This window comes from Macrosteles quadrilineatus, unplaced genomic scaffold (assembly GCF_028750875.1).
Source record: "Macrosteles quadrilineatus isolate MER2022 unplaced genomic scaffold, UCM_ALF_1.0 Scaffold_5__1_contigs__length_97177068, whole genome shotgun sequence".
Classification (NCBI taxonomy): Eukaryota; Metazoa; Arthropoda; class Insecta; order Hemiptera; family Cicadellidae; genus Macrosteles; species Macrosteles quadrilineatus.
This window is the reverse complement of record NW_026542598.1, coordinates 76,083,682-76,098,442: the sequence shown is the minus strand read 5'-3', so window position 1 is coordinate 76,098,442 and position 14,761 is coordinate 76,083,682. Positions and strand designations below refer to the sequence as shown.

General features: G+C 34.2%; 1 protein-coding gene across 3 annotated transcripts; it reads left to right on the top strand.

Annotated features, from left to right (window-relative positions):
* The first annotated feature begins 20 nt into the window (after positions 1-20).
* LOC128994177 (tyrosine-protein phosphatase non-receptor type 2-like) lies at positions 21-14,537 on the top strand. Of its 3 annotated transcripts, none has more exons than XM_054418543.1 (9): positions 21-215; positions 2,295-2,456; positions 2,884-3,018; positions 3,356-3,489; positions 4,389-4,614; positions 5,642-5,797; positions 7,260-7,486; positions 9,012-9,125; positions 14,404-14,537. In XM_054418543.1, the coding sequence occupies exons 1-9, from the start codon at positions 129-131 to the stop codon at positions 14,453-14,455; spliced, it is 1,293 nt and encodes a 430-aa protein (XP_054274518.1). In that variant the 5' UTR covers positions 21-128; the 3' UTR covers positions 14,456-14,537. The 3 variants fall into 3 exon arrangements, with proteins under 3 accessions (XP_054274518.1, XP_054274517.1, XP_054274519.1); XM_054418542.1 differs by lacking the exon at positions 14,404-14,537 and adding an exon at positions 12,442-14,391; XM_054418544.1 differs by lacking the exon at positions 14,404-14,537 and adding an exon at positions 11,546-12,414.
* The last annotated feature ends 224 nt before the right edge of the window (positions 14,538-14,761 follow it).

Sequence of the window (14,761 nt, the reverse complement as noted above, 5' to 3'; positions counted from 1 at the left end):
TGAATGGTAGTCAGCTCATTCTGGCCTAACTTAGCCTTGCTTTTCTTAGAGTTTGGTGTAATTTCAAGTTGCAGTTTTAATTACATCGATTTGCAGTATTAGCTATAAATTCGTCAAATGACAGTATAATGGAATCGCAAACCGATCACAATCCTATCGAGCTTGAATTCCAAGAAATAGACAAGAACAAGGGGGCTTGGAACCTTGCTTACGAGGTAAGCTACTTTGTTCCAATTTTATTCAGTTGCTGGTTTTTTAAATGTTTGTAGGCCTACAAGTTAAAATGGTAGCATTTGTTAAAAGGATTAGTGGTTTTTAAACCCCTTCGTTAGTCTTAACAACAAATCATCCATCCAAAGAGGGTCCTAAATTAAGTATCTGCCAATAGGGTACAGTGTAGACCTCCTACTTAAAATAGCCTAGGTCCATATCTTTCACCGTCGATGTAGCCTACTGATAACATCATAGTGAAAACATCGATGTTTTAGGGCTAAAAATTGATGTTGCTTGATTGATTTTACAAAAATTGATTGATATTGCCTTAAGTTAACCTAGAACTAAGAATACAATTCAGTCATAGAACACAACTTAGATATTTCAATACTTGGTCAAAAACATCGTAATCAACCACCGATGTTTTGAAAACATCGACTATCAATGACATCCCTAGCCTAGTGTAAAGCTGGTCAAATACCATCAAATAAGACAGAAATAAAATGTCTATGGTGTTCGTATGGTCGCCATTTCAAAGTAAACTATTAAAAGTAATTTATTTCAAGTTCCAGAAGAACTTTGATTTAAGCTAACTTATAGGGGTAGGTCTACTTAACTTAAGTTACAACTTCGTCAATTGAGTTGATTGTTTAGTTGTCGGCAGTTTATTCCAAAGGCCTACATACCGTACCTAACTTATTAATCGATCTTGGCAATCTTAACGATTTGATTGTTATTGAATGAATTTGACTCTGCAACTCACTTAATTACACACATTTCGCATTTTCTAGGTAATTTTTAAAATGATTAAAATCTACAGCGGCATGCAAGCTAAGGTCAGTGAGGTAGGGCTATGTTTTTTTTACTACCGGTACGATAAACAAAACATGATTAAAAACAGTCAGTCAGGCTTTGGATTTGATATTGTTGGGGGAGGGTGAGAGCCATCATATTATGAATTGTTGCTTGGATTCAGGGGTGATTGAGATGCCCTTGTTTTGCATGATCAGTACCGTAACGATTTTCTGACTCAATATTTCTTTTAAAATGTAAAATTTCACACCCATCTTTAAACTCCATAACCCATTCCAGCACTTTCCCCTCACTTAATGCATTAGGGCCATAAACTTACCTAAGTTATCTGACAGTTAAGTTACATGTCTGCATTGTAGGCTATATTAGTTTCTTGCAGTATAAAAATCTCTGATCTTACTTTGGATGTGACAGTGCTAAGATTCAATAATAAAAAATATTAAAAAATTGGTAGGCCTGCTATTTAACTTGTACTAGGTCCTACAACTCTCTTAAATGACTTTTTGGCGCTGAGACCTCCATTTTAATTAAATATAGAAGCAATAGGCCTAACTCCAACTCACTAAGTTACTTCATTTTCTTACTTCATATTTGACCAGCAGTTGCTGGATAGATTGAGTAAAAAAAAAAAACTAAACTAATAATTTTAGAACTGTGCAGTCCATCTACAAAGAAAATAAAAGATTAAAACTTACGTTAAGTGAGTTAAGTGTGAAGGGACCCGGCAGGAATTGGAGGTTTGAGTGGAGGAGATCTCCAATGTTTTTTTTATTTATTGGGATGAAAAGTAATTTGACTGGTGAATGAATAATTTGTGGTTTAATTAACTGGGAGGGGTCTTTTACCTGAAATAGGGTATATTCCCCTAAAATAGGGAAATGTAGCCACTATCAACATAAAAAATTGTTATGTGGTAACTTACCTTAATGCCCTGTTTGTTGCTTGGTTTGTTGGAGTGTTGCTAGCCAAATCTGGCCCAAGATTTAGAAAATTTTGATTGGTCTGGTTCAACCAGAACTGTGGATTCACCAGATTACTTTAACAAGGAGACATAGAAAAATATCGATGGATACAACGGATATGTATGTAATTTCTACATTTTTACTTATGAAACTTGTTATACGGTAATTTATTGCTTTATATAAAAAACCATAAAACGTGATCGCTTCGCTCAACTGGCTTTCACTGCTATGAAAACAATTAATCCTAGTTTATAGTATTGTTGTACTCCCTTCCAAAAAACAATTAATCTGACCTTATCATTTCAGGAAATCAGAAGTCAATGCTCAAAATTTGACTACACTTTAATAGAAGCAAAGAAAACAAAGAACAAAAATCTAAATCGTTACCGAGATGTCAGCCCTTACGATCACACGAGAATCGTTTTATCTAAGGGATCCAGTGACTACATCAACGCCAGCTTGGTCAAGGTAAGTGTTGGCGTTGGTCAGAGTTATTTACTAATAACATGATGTAGGCCTAAGACACACAGACAAACTCATGTCTTTGGACTACAAAAGACTGTAGTCGGTTGCCTATTAAATAAAACCCATATCCATTTATTTGTAGGATCCTTTAAAACATGTGAATTGATCTGTAAGCCTGTAAAGGTTTCGGTTTTGTTCATGATTTTTAAACCCCTCACCAAGAGGCTTACGTACAAACTATGATGTGCTCAGTCGTACCACATAGAAATGGCAAAAATACCTAAGTAGGCTTAATCTTTATCAATCACTGGTTGGGGGGGGGGGGGAAACACGGAAGGTCAGATTTAACTAAAGATACGATAATGAAGAAGTATACTTCATACTTTTAATAGGGAGGATGTGAACTCTAATTGTTTAATCCATTTTGCAGATGAAGGAAGCCAACAGACAGTACATTCTTACGCAAGGACCTCTCCCTAACACGACATCCCACTTCTGGCTGATGGTTTGGGAACAGAAGTGCAAAGCAGTCTTGATGTTGAATAAGATTATTGAAAAAAACCAGGTAGGTTTTATAAAACTTTGTAAAACCATAGCCTTTAAATTGTGCTAAAATAGTAGTTTACGCAACGATCACATAAAGATAAGTGTCAACGACACGAGTAGAAATTTAAGGAACAAGCCTTGGCGAGTGCCTTTCTTTCCAAACTGTCAATAGCATCAGTGGCAATGGCTGAAATTTTATCAAAATTGTTTTCCGGGTTAGTTTTGAGAATATTTAAAATTCATCCTTAAAAAGTCCCAGATCGTCATTAATATACCTGCCAATTAGTTCAAAAATCTACAGCTCCAAACATACTGCCATTCAAACGACTGTATTCTATTTTAAGTCTCTTTCTTAGGTTAAGTGCCATCAGTATTGGCCCATCGGAAGTAAAAACGGTGGGGAAGACATAATGGAGTTTAAGGATGTAGACCTCAAAGTTGAACTAATATCCGAAACCGATGGACCATACTTCTCAACAAGAGTATTAAGGTAAGAATTTCAATTAGCCTAAGGTCTAAGTACCTGTGATGTAACAAGGCCATGATAATATTAGCTTTGTTTACTCTAATTGTTTGCAGTAATTTTTCATTGATGGTGGTAATGATATCAATTGAAAGTGTTTTGGATTCAAAACACTGTGTTAAATATTAAGTAAATTTTATTTTAATATTTTATGTTTTGACTAATTGGATATAGCCTATGATTATTGTCCTGAGTACTATTTCAAGCCATCTTTTCATTCTACATCTGACTGATAAGAAAGGAATTCCGACCTTTGTACCTCCGTCTGGCCACGATACAATCCGTCACTGCTCTACATGACATATCATTCAGTAATATGTAGGCTACCCCCGTTTTTCAATTTTCCATTTTTAAATCTCATTAGGCCTATTAGAATGATCAAAGAAGATCTTTCTGTTTTTTATACGCTCATACCATGAGAATTTAAGTAATTTTTTGGTTTACTCCTGGTATACAAACTAGGCCTGTATTTAAAACCTTGAAAGTGTGTATTGCAAAACCCAGACAGGTCTACATCTACGTCCCCACCAGTTGGGTACCCCAGCTTTAACATCATTCATCGTTTCCAAGGTCTGCGGAAAACGCTATGTATAATAATTTTTACAAGCTGATAGCTCAATTTTAACTAAGAAAATTACACATTTGTTAAATATTGAATGATCTTTTAAAATTCACATAATCTGGATAATCTGTATTCCCTCACACAATGTAATGAAATCCATTCATACCAATAGTTGGAAAATGTGTTAGTAAGGTTAACTCCTTGTTATCAAGTAGCCTACATAAAATATTTTGGTCTTTTGAAGTGGTAAACCAGGAAAATAGGTTGCGAACACTGCCTTATTTAATAATGAATGAACTTGCAGACTAACAGATGTAGAGAGCGGGAGTAGCCGGGACATCTTGCATTTCCATTACATGACGTGGCCGGACTTTGGCGTGCCTCAGAGTCCAACAGTGTTCCTGCGGTTCCTCAACAAGGTGCGACGCAGCGGAGCCCTAGACGAGAGTGTCGGCCCACCAGTGGTCCACTGCTCCGCCGGCATCGGACGGTCAGGGACCTTCTGTTTGGTGGACACTTGTCTTATACTGGTTAGTTGTGCTAGATCAGTGTTTTGTTAAGTAATGCTCCAGGGCTAGGTGTGGCCCTTCAAACTAGTAAATCTGTCCTGCAACATGTTTTTGAATAACCTCTACAATTATACATTAAACAAAAATTTACATCCCAGTTTATATCATTTAACCAGCAACTTTTAGAAGCTCACTCAGAGTCTTGTCTGTAATATTACACCTTCATACTTTCCCAAAAAGTATTATATTACGTAACTTTTTGAAAGTTTTCTAACACAGTTCAAGTGTACTGAAATACACTCCAAAATAAAGTTTATCACTTGTAAAACTTGTTGAATTTTTTTGGCCCATCTGGATTTTTTCTATTTCATCCGACCCTCCATTTAAAAAGCTGGTCCATGTCTGTGCTAGATCAACCTTCAACCAGAACAATCTACAGTTGACTACGGACCACAGTTAGTTAGAGTGATTGAACTTCCAGAGGGGCCAAAATTCTTGGATAAAATTAAATCATCTTTATTCTTTTTATGTAAGCTATGTGTTATTGCATTTATTACAATAACTCTTCAACTTAATTATATAGTTACGGATCGATAAATGAAAATCTGCAAAATTCACAAATACATTTTTTCCCTACACAGATAATGGTCATCTACTGTCCATTGACTATACCTTATGATTCCATTTTCAACTGTTTCGTATTTGCTATGTTTCACAATGTTATTGTATAAAAGTTTTATTTTATTATTAGTATCAATTAAGGTGGGGACGTCACCTAGGTGTGTATTTTAACCATAATATAAGCGAAGGATGAGTGTAGAATGGAGTGAGATGATCTGTGTAGCTTTTTTACTGACTAAGATCAGCTGTTTTATTAGCCAAGGTCATTTATTCAAAGCCCAATGATCAGGGACAGCTGGGTCCAGTTTCAAACTATCAAAACGCTAATTAAATTTGCACCGAAAGAGTATGAACTTTGGGAACAATTCAGCCTCATATAAACCCACAGTTTAAATATAAAATTTGTGTTTATAAACCCCTTTTTCAGATAAAAGACAACGGCTGTGATAACGTGAAGGTGCGAGACATTCTCCTAGATATGCGGCGACAGCGCATGGGACTGATACAAACCCCGGATCAGCTGCGCTTCTCTTACCTGGCTATCCTGGAAGGGATGAAAACCGATTGGGACAGTATAAACGATGTGAGTACAATACTCATACAAAATGTACTCCCACTCAATATTAACTTCACTATTAAAGAAGACATCCCTATCCGATGTTAATGTCGTCACTGGTTTATAACAAAAATGAACTGATCATAGTTGAATTAAGCCACCAACAGTATGTTGGAAAATAACTTACAGACTGAAAGTAAAACTGATCGTACTTTATTATTTTTAAGTAACATAAAATATCATACTAGGTATTATAAACTAAGTGAGAAATAGACATTTGAGCATAGTACACTCCGTGAGATGCTCATTCGACTATCCTACACAATTTAGATTTGACCTTCCATTGGGCGCATCACAGAAGTTACCTACGGGTCACTATATTTTTCGTTTTCAAAACCATAGTTTGCGTTTCCTGACGTACCTCACGGAATCAGTTTCGGCTACTCTTACCCCTTTCCTAGTTGTCAGTTGATCTTGGGGAGTGGTTCGCGTCACTACTGGAAGTAGCTTCCATGAGTGCCCTACGATGTAGCGGGTTTCCCGGAGCCTAATTCGGTGTGCACTCTTGTGTTTGACCTTATTTTGTGATACTATAAAATGGTTGAAGAAGAAGAATTGCACGATTGTTGGATAGAATTGAAGGGAGGACAGTGAACAACATTTAGTAAAGAGACCTACCGGTGCGTTTGTTCAGGAAATATTTTTTTAAAGAGCTTTGACAAAATGAGTACGGTAGTCCTTCTTACAAATGATTTATTTTTCATTTGACGATAGGTGTTTTATTTCATAAACTATTTGCATTTTTCTAATAGCTTTAAACAAATAAGTTGTCCTTATATGAAATATTTTTTTATAAGGCCATAGGTGTTTTTATTTCATACAATAATGCACTTTTTGTCTAAGAGCTGACAAAATGAGTTGTCATTGTAACAAATGATTTTTTCATCAGACCATAGGTGTTTTTATGTCATTCACTATTGCAATTTTTTCCTAATTTTATACGATAGTACTGTAGCCTATATGTATAAAAAGTAAGTCTTTTTTATCTGTACAAAACTTATATAATTTATTTTTATTGTTTATTATAACATTTTCTAATTTATATACAACTTAAGTAATAGTGTAATAACTCATAAAAAGTGTTTTTCTTACAGTTTGATTGATATTAAAATGGTTTTTACTCCTCATTGAATGGGTTTTGTATTCCCGGAGGTAACTTCCATGAGCACCCTTTGGTGTTTGAAAATCAATGCGCCTGACGGAAGATTAGAAATATTTGCGACAGGTGTATGAGATCACTCTGGCACAGTAAAAATAAAACTTTACTCTAATTAAATTACTTCACAGTTACTGTCTGGATTCAATTATAATTAGGTCTTTTGTTTAAAGGAAACGTTTTAGCTAAGACTTGTAATAGTGAATGAAACTACTCCAAGTGCAAATTTGGTCTCCCTCAACTGCGATGTTACAGTTAGGATAAATGTTTCAGAATGATCCTGTTGAGGAGGAAGTAAACGCGAACCATGTCAACTACGATGATGAAGAGCCCCCGCCGCTGCCACCACCTCGTGGGGATAGTCTGAAGGCAGTGGTCAACAGTGACCACAGTCCTACGACACCAGACCTGCCCCCGCTACCCTCCGCGCCTCCTCACAGCAGCAGCAGTAGTGAGGAACCCAGTCAACCACCTAGCCCTGGCAACGGCACTACCAACAGGTAACACAATATAACTATATTGTTTTTGCTGTCCATTGTCTTAAGCAAACTGATCCCCAAACAACTCAATAATCACCCACTACATTACCAATATACTATACACAGTGCTTGGCCAAGCTTTAACGTCAAACCACGATGGTTTTTGGTACAATATGTTTAGCCTATTATAATGAGGTAGTTGTAGGGAATTGTGCAGTTAACTTTTAAATAGATTAACTTTTCTGTAGAGAGTACTTGCAGCTTTAAAGTTGATATTTGAACTTTATAACTAAGATAAATTTGTTGTATAAAGAGGTTCTAACCATGAGATATTCTCTACACTAAGATTGATTTATTTTCTGAGCCAAGATTATGTAAAATTGGTTATATTGAGGTTGTAAGAACTGCTTATGTCTTATGTAGCTAGGTAAATTTAACATTGATTGCTATGGACAGTTTTAAGGAATTTAAGACACAGTAGAACCCCACTAATCTGACCTCAGCTAGTCAGACTCCTCGCTTGGTCCAACCCTGCCATCATCGCCTATCGGTTACAATGTGATCATGATGATATCGTGACCATTTCTTATAGTCTAGTGGACATCATGACAGTCAAGTTTAGTCTTGTTTATCCCCCGCAGTTATGGAAACATAATCATCGTCTACTGTGATCTTAAAAAATTCTTAAAAACTTTATTGTTGTTATCTGCGATTGCAGCAATCTCATTAATAATCCCTGCGTTAACAGAAAAATCATTATCTACTGCTGTTGTAAAAAAATCATTGACAAATCCCATGGTCATGGAAAATAATCATCGTCAGCTATCGCAACAAAATCCTGAACATGCTGCTCCTCGGATAATACGACGTTTACTGTTCAAGCTGCGATTCTGGTCCCGTAGGTGAAATATTAGCGGGGGTTGTACTGTACCAGGTTTATCTTGACATGTTACTGATTGGAGATACTCTGAATGTAAAAACCCCGTGCAGTTGATCAGCTGGTTAGTGAAAGGTCGTTTTTGTGTCATCCTGGGGCCAGAGATACAAACTCTAATTTGGTGTGGTTCAAATTGTATGCTGTGTCTACTATTTTAATTTGATTATTAAACTTAAATTCCCTTTTTGTCAAATTGAGCCCCCCACACAGTAAACTCTGTATTTTTTTTTTTTTTTTTTTTTTTTTTTTACTTAAGTTTCCTTTTTCTTCAATTGAGCCCCACATTTAGTCAAACTCAGTAATTTCTGCTGAATGTGTTGTGCTAACAACCCACAAAAAACCCTATGCCATCGAAACCCCTTGCATATTACATATTCTCACAGTATTTCATTGCCCTGCTGATGTGTTACAATATTTTATGAGGACTTGTTAGTAGTTTGCCGATAAATTTAAATGTAATAGCAAACAAAAATATAATTTGCATTAACATCTTCATACAATATTTGCCCATTATATGACCTTTTTTAAACAGGCATATGCTGAGATGTGTTTTGTCGATAGGAAATGTGAGTTGTATTTCACTATTAACATGATATTTGTGTTTCCTAGCTCTGAGGGAATGAGAAAGCGGAAACACGAGGACCGCCTTGAATCCCTCAAGGAGAAACTGCAGGATATGAAGACGAAGCAGCAACAGACGGAGAGATGGAACAAGATTAAGAGGTCTCTACTCACTCCGATTAATATTAGCATAGGTGTAATCGTGGTTGGTGGTGGTATTTTAGTTTACTACCTCAACCGCGTATGAGTCGGGACTGTAGCACGCTTCGGAGCATTATCTGTGATATTATGCTCACACAGTTAACATAGCGTTATTTTTATATACTTTGAACGACCCGTGTTCGCATGTGATCACGAACCGACAACTTTTGCTGCATTCGTAAGTTTAGTTTGTGTGATTATGTGTACAGTGGATTACGTCGATATAAGTTTAAATTTAGATTATCCGTGCGTAAATATCGTTCGTCCTACTGTCCTATTCCTATTGACTATCGATTGTGTACTGTTCAGGAGTTATTGTCGCTTATTTATTGTTGGTTCTGTATTCGTTTTTGCCCCGAAGCTCATCTTGTGTGCACAATAAAGTACAGTGAGACGTATCGATATTTATATTACTATTTTAAATAATAATCTTGTTTGTTAGGTTAGTTGTTTATTTGAATATGTATATAACTTTTAAAATATCGTAACCTCAATAACAATACATTTATTTTGTATATTAAAACTTAATTTATCTGGAGTAACAAGTCGACAAAGTAAATTTTGATTATCATTTAAAAAAATAATTTGCCACCCAACAAATTTAAGTGATACGTTGAAACGGCATGCGTTATTTACTACTTGATTGTTAAAGTTATTTACCACATTTAAAGTTTTCCACATTTAGCGTTGTTAACATATCAAAGTAAGTAAAGTGAAAAATGTATAGTAGAAACTTGGTGTTATTCACTCTATAGTTTTACTTATTGTAACAACTCTAAAACCTACAAGTGCTGTGGCAATTTACCATTTCATAGTTTGAAGCTAGATGAGTGAATGATTATTTTTTACCCTTTAGAAACAGGGGTTATTCACGTAACATATCACTTTCTTTAACATGTAGACAAAACAACGTCAAAATTATTTCCCACCATCAAATGTAGGGATTCCATTAAAATATTCTCTGCGTCATCCAAGCAATGGAACTACCATCAAGGAACTTACTGATATTAATCTAAAAAATGTTTCATGCAAATAATTTACAATCCAAAACATTTTTTCATAATTTTAAAGACCTTGTAAAATGGGAAATTTACAAAAACAACTAGTGCATCTAAATTTTTAAAAGATGGCAGCCATTATTGTCATAAAAATGAGTTTTCAGTGGTTGAGTTGTCACTTTGCAAGTTATAATTATTTTTCCTTTTTTTATTAAATTAACCTCAACTGAATGCTTGGTCCTGCTATTCTGTGTGGTTAACTAATTGTAGTACTGTCACAGTACAATACAAGTCATATGGGCAAGTCATTTGTGATTGCAGTGAGTTAGTAAGGTAGTGGGTAGTCTGTCTCGAATCAGCAATGGCAGGATTATCTGTTCAAGATGCAACCAATTAATGAGCTACCGGTTAAACATCATCTAAGTCCCTTCAGTAAACTTTGCTTGACTTGTTTTCCAAATGAAATTCAAAAAATTGGTATGGTTCAAAGATGGCAATAAAAGTTTATCTAATTGCATTTTTATTTTTAGCCTATGTCTGCTATCTAACTTAGGGTTTGATAAGGCGCTTAGCCTTATTACCCGTTCAAAGTTTAAATGAAAGGTTTGACACACTCCATATTAACGGGTTCTACTGGCCTATATGCCTGAACTTAGGGTTATCAAATAAGGCTGTTAGCCTTATATTATTTGAATTTTAAATGAAATGTTTGACACACTCCATATTAGTGAATTCTATTACAGAATGACGGAGAAAATGATGTAGATAAAAATTTGCGAGACATTGTATTTAAGAGCATATTTGATACTATCACAGACAAAAATAATTAAACATAGACTGACAGCAGTGCTGCGGTTAGCATATGTTCTGGCATCCACTGCTAGGAGTGCCGTGTAGTTACGGCACACACCGCTGCAGCGTCAAGCGCTAGCAAGTTTTGCCATGACAAGTTGGTAGTTGGAGCCAGGGTTGCCAACTTCTGGAGAATTCCCCAGAATCCGGGGGGTATGAGTTTGTTCCGTTATGTTTTTCGTGTTTAAAAAATTTCCCAGGATTAAAAAAATTTGCTTTTCCTTTAAATGTACGGGATTTTAGAATTTTGTACTTTACCCATACTGAAAAGTTGGTCTGATACTTTGGGAGCATTTTGTTTGCATGGGTGGTAGTTCTGGTAGCAGACGGTGAGTAGACGTCGGCAGCGAATCGACAAACACAGAGCACACTCTAGTGGAACATAGCGGTACCTTCCTTTGACAGTCTATATTTAATTCTTTTGTCTATGATACTATAGTTGGTTATTATTTATTATTTTCTTTTAAAGAAAAATAAATTGAATAAAGCAAAGCCATGCAGTACTCAATTAAATTAATTAAATTGTTGTAGTTTGCTGACATGAATAACTTGTGAAATGAAGCCAGAATTGTTCCGAAGGTAAATTTAAAATAACACTAAACACCAGTGCATTTGCTGTTCCAAATTGATTTGAACCCCGCTTCATCATTATGTATTACAAAACTCTATCTGTACTCTGCACTGAAATCTTGCATAACCGTTTAATGGCTTACCATTTTGAAGCACCTGTTTAACAATATTCATTGTGTAATCAGCTGTTTTACTAACAATCTAAGTGAATCGTTACTGACTAACAATATTGGTAACTGTTTCAAGGTTAATTTGATGGACGAATATTTAACTTTTATGGCATACTTTTGGTCACACGTTTGAACATTTTTTGGGAATAATATCACGACTAACTCATTTTATTCAGTTCAGAAAACAACCTTGGTTAAAATTAAGTTCATATGTAGGCCTAACAAAGGTTGATGGTGGAAACGATTGTGGAGCATTAATTTAACTTCTGTCCCTCATTTATTCGTATACGACTTGAATTTATAAGTGTGTTTGTCGAGAGAAACTACTTAATTAATGTTACTATTCCCTGAAGTAACCATAAGCTAAGCACCCTATCTTGCTGCTAAGAGGTATCTTGGCATTATAATAAATCCAAACTGGCATTATGTTTCATAGTTGATGGTTGTGGTTGTAGTCATTTTAATTTTCAGATTCAATAAATTACCAAACAAATTTAAATTAGCTATATAAATCAAGGAAATAAAAGTTTAAATAAAAGAAAATTTTTTATTGTAAAAACTTGCATTGCAGATTAGTTGGAATCTGAAATAAAATTCAGTTTAAAATAATTTGCCCAACTTTTTTTTCTAATATTGTAAACCAATCTGTAAATCTGAAAATTTAAGACTAACAATAAATTGTTATAGGACGGTCGACTGCTGGCCAATGTACAGACCGGTTTTTAAGAAGTATCAGATGGCTTTTCTAAAAAGGTCTCTTGAGCCTAAAAACGTTCTAAACTTGCCATGGGAATAATTCTGAAGATCCAAAAAGTATGTATCTTGTGATATTGAAATTAAAACTTTTCATAGTGAGTGTAAAATATATTTTTTTCTCCTCGATCTAAAGTGGAGTGTTAGGACATGCTTTACAGAGGGGTCAGTTAATCTTTTAAAAATTAGTTACCAAACAAAAATATGAAGATTGAAGCAGGAGATAGTCGTGTTATCAACATCACTGGAAACATACTTATTGTCATCCGGTTTTGCGTCAACTGTCCTCTAAGATACTTGTGAAGGCGCAAAATTATATTAAAATGTTTGTTACTTGATGGATTGTTGATAGGGATTTTATTTTAAACTAAATAATGTTAAAACCCTCAAGTTGATGTATTTTATTATTTTAACGTTAGTACAGTAAATTTTTAACAAAATATCTTTTACTGCATTCGTCTAATGCACAGGTGCACTTTATAATGCGAAAATCATTATAATGGTAACAGTAGAAGAGATTTATATTGTTTTTAACTTAACTGGAGACATTGTTTTTTGTAACAGTAATTGCAAGTGCAAGTCACTGAAATTTTAAATGAGTCATTGGAAGTATTTTTTTCTGTTTTGAGCTACTTAATGATTTTTCAATAATGCGTAATAGGCCTACCTTATTTATATGTAAATAAAAAATAATCAACATCTTAAAACCAATGTTATTGGCCTGTTTAGGAGATGGGTAATTGTTTGACACTATAATATACATTTAACCTTAAATATCACCTCTTTTGTGAAAAGTATTATGATTCATCAGCAATTTCTTAAAATGTTATTAATTCGGCAATTGTTCAGAGTAAATACCTTTCAATATTGGAAATTAAGCAAAATACCAAGATTTATGACATAAAAAGTAGAAATTATACAATTTAAAAATATTGCTGTAGTATTTTTTTATAATTAAACTGCTTCTTCACCAAATCAAGAACGCTATTCACCAAATTCTTTTCAGAGGTGGTCTATATAAAATATAAACAAATAATTAAACTAAGTTTCATTGCAATTTATTTTTAAGTGTAGTAGAATAAAACATATAAATGCTACAACTGTAGTTATATTATTATTTATTGGATTTGCAATGTGATTTAGATCTAAAAAATTGCCATTGCAATGCATTTATCTTTCCCTTCAAGTGTAATAGTTATTGGAATTGTACCAATGATAGAAACTATACGGTAAAACTATTTATAAGGAAACAGAAAGATAAATTTGGATTACTGGTACTATAATATTATTACAAATTAGTGTAAATGTAGTTCCTTAAAACATATTACGTAAGAACAAGTTTTAAATGTTGTGTGTAAAAATTTGTTTTATTTTGGGGCATGCTTTATAAGAGACTCGAGTATTTTGTATATGTTTATAAGACATGTTGGAATGAAATGTGTAATGTCTCAGTTTTTAATTGAATAAGTAAATAGAAAGTGGTTTCATCTTCAATAAGAATATAAATATATTACGCAAATAGTCTGCATTTATTTGAGCATTTATATAAAACTACTTAATAAGTAACGATACTCTTTTACCAAGATATTTGAATTCTAACTATGTAAAATAATTTGGCCATATTGTAATTTTGCAATAAGTAAAGAACCATATTTTTATATCACCAAACAAATACGCCCAAGTGTATTCATGGTTGTTCCTAATATTCTTTGTACATAAACATTAGGCACCACAAACCATTGAATGTGCTTACGATTATCAATGAAATGAATCTGACTGCAAATGTACCAAACATTTCTTCGAGCTCTGTCCACTTGACTAACTTTTATATCCTTAAATAAATGGAACATTTGATGTAAAATGAGGTTGCATTTATTTCAGTTATTTACCTTACAGGGGCAGAAAAAAGCGGAGAAGAAACGAAGTCCCGGAACGAGCGAAACAGTAAATAGGTTATATTGTTAGTGGTATGTTTCCAATAAATCAATATTGTATTATAATTTGCCATGCATCATTCAGAATAAATCCCGAAATTAACAAAGTTAGATATTGTAGAGATTATTTATTAGTCGTGGTTAGTACATATCAAATAACCCTGTCAAAGATAATAAACAAACCTCAGAATTCTTTACAAGCCAGATAGAATTTTATGTAAAAAGACATTGGCACGCCATCAGGATGAAGGCTATACCTATAGCTGCCTACTTATTGCTATAAAAGCTAATAAGACGTAATTAAGTTTAGATAGCAAAAT

Bases quoted from the DNA above. Each gene is read 5' to 3' on its own strand.
- LOC128994177 (XM_054418542.1), top strand. From the start codon at position 129: ATGGAATCGCAAACCGATCACAATCCTATCGAGCTTGAATTCCAAGAA. The intron at 216-2,294 runs GTAAGCTACTTT...TTATCATTTCAG, and splicing joins CTTGGAACCTTGCTTACGAG to GAAATCAGAAGTCAATGCTC. The intron at 7,487-9,011 runs GTAACACAATAT...TGTGTTTCCTAG, and splicing joins GGCAACGGCACTACCAACAG to CTCTGAGGGAATGAGAAAGC.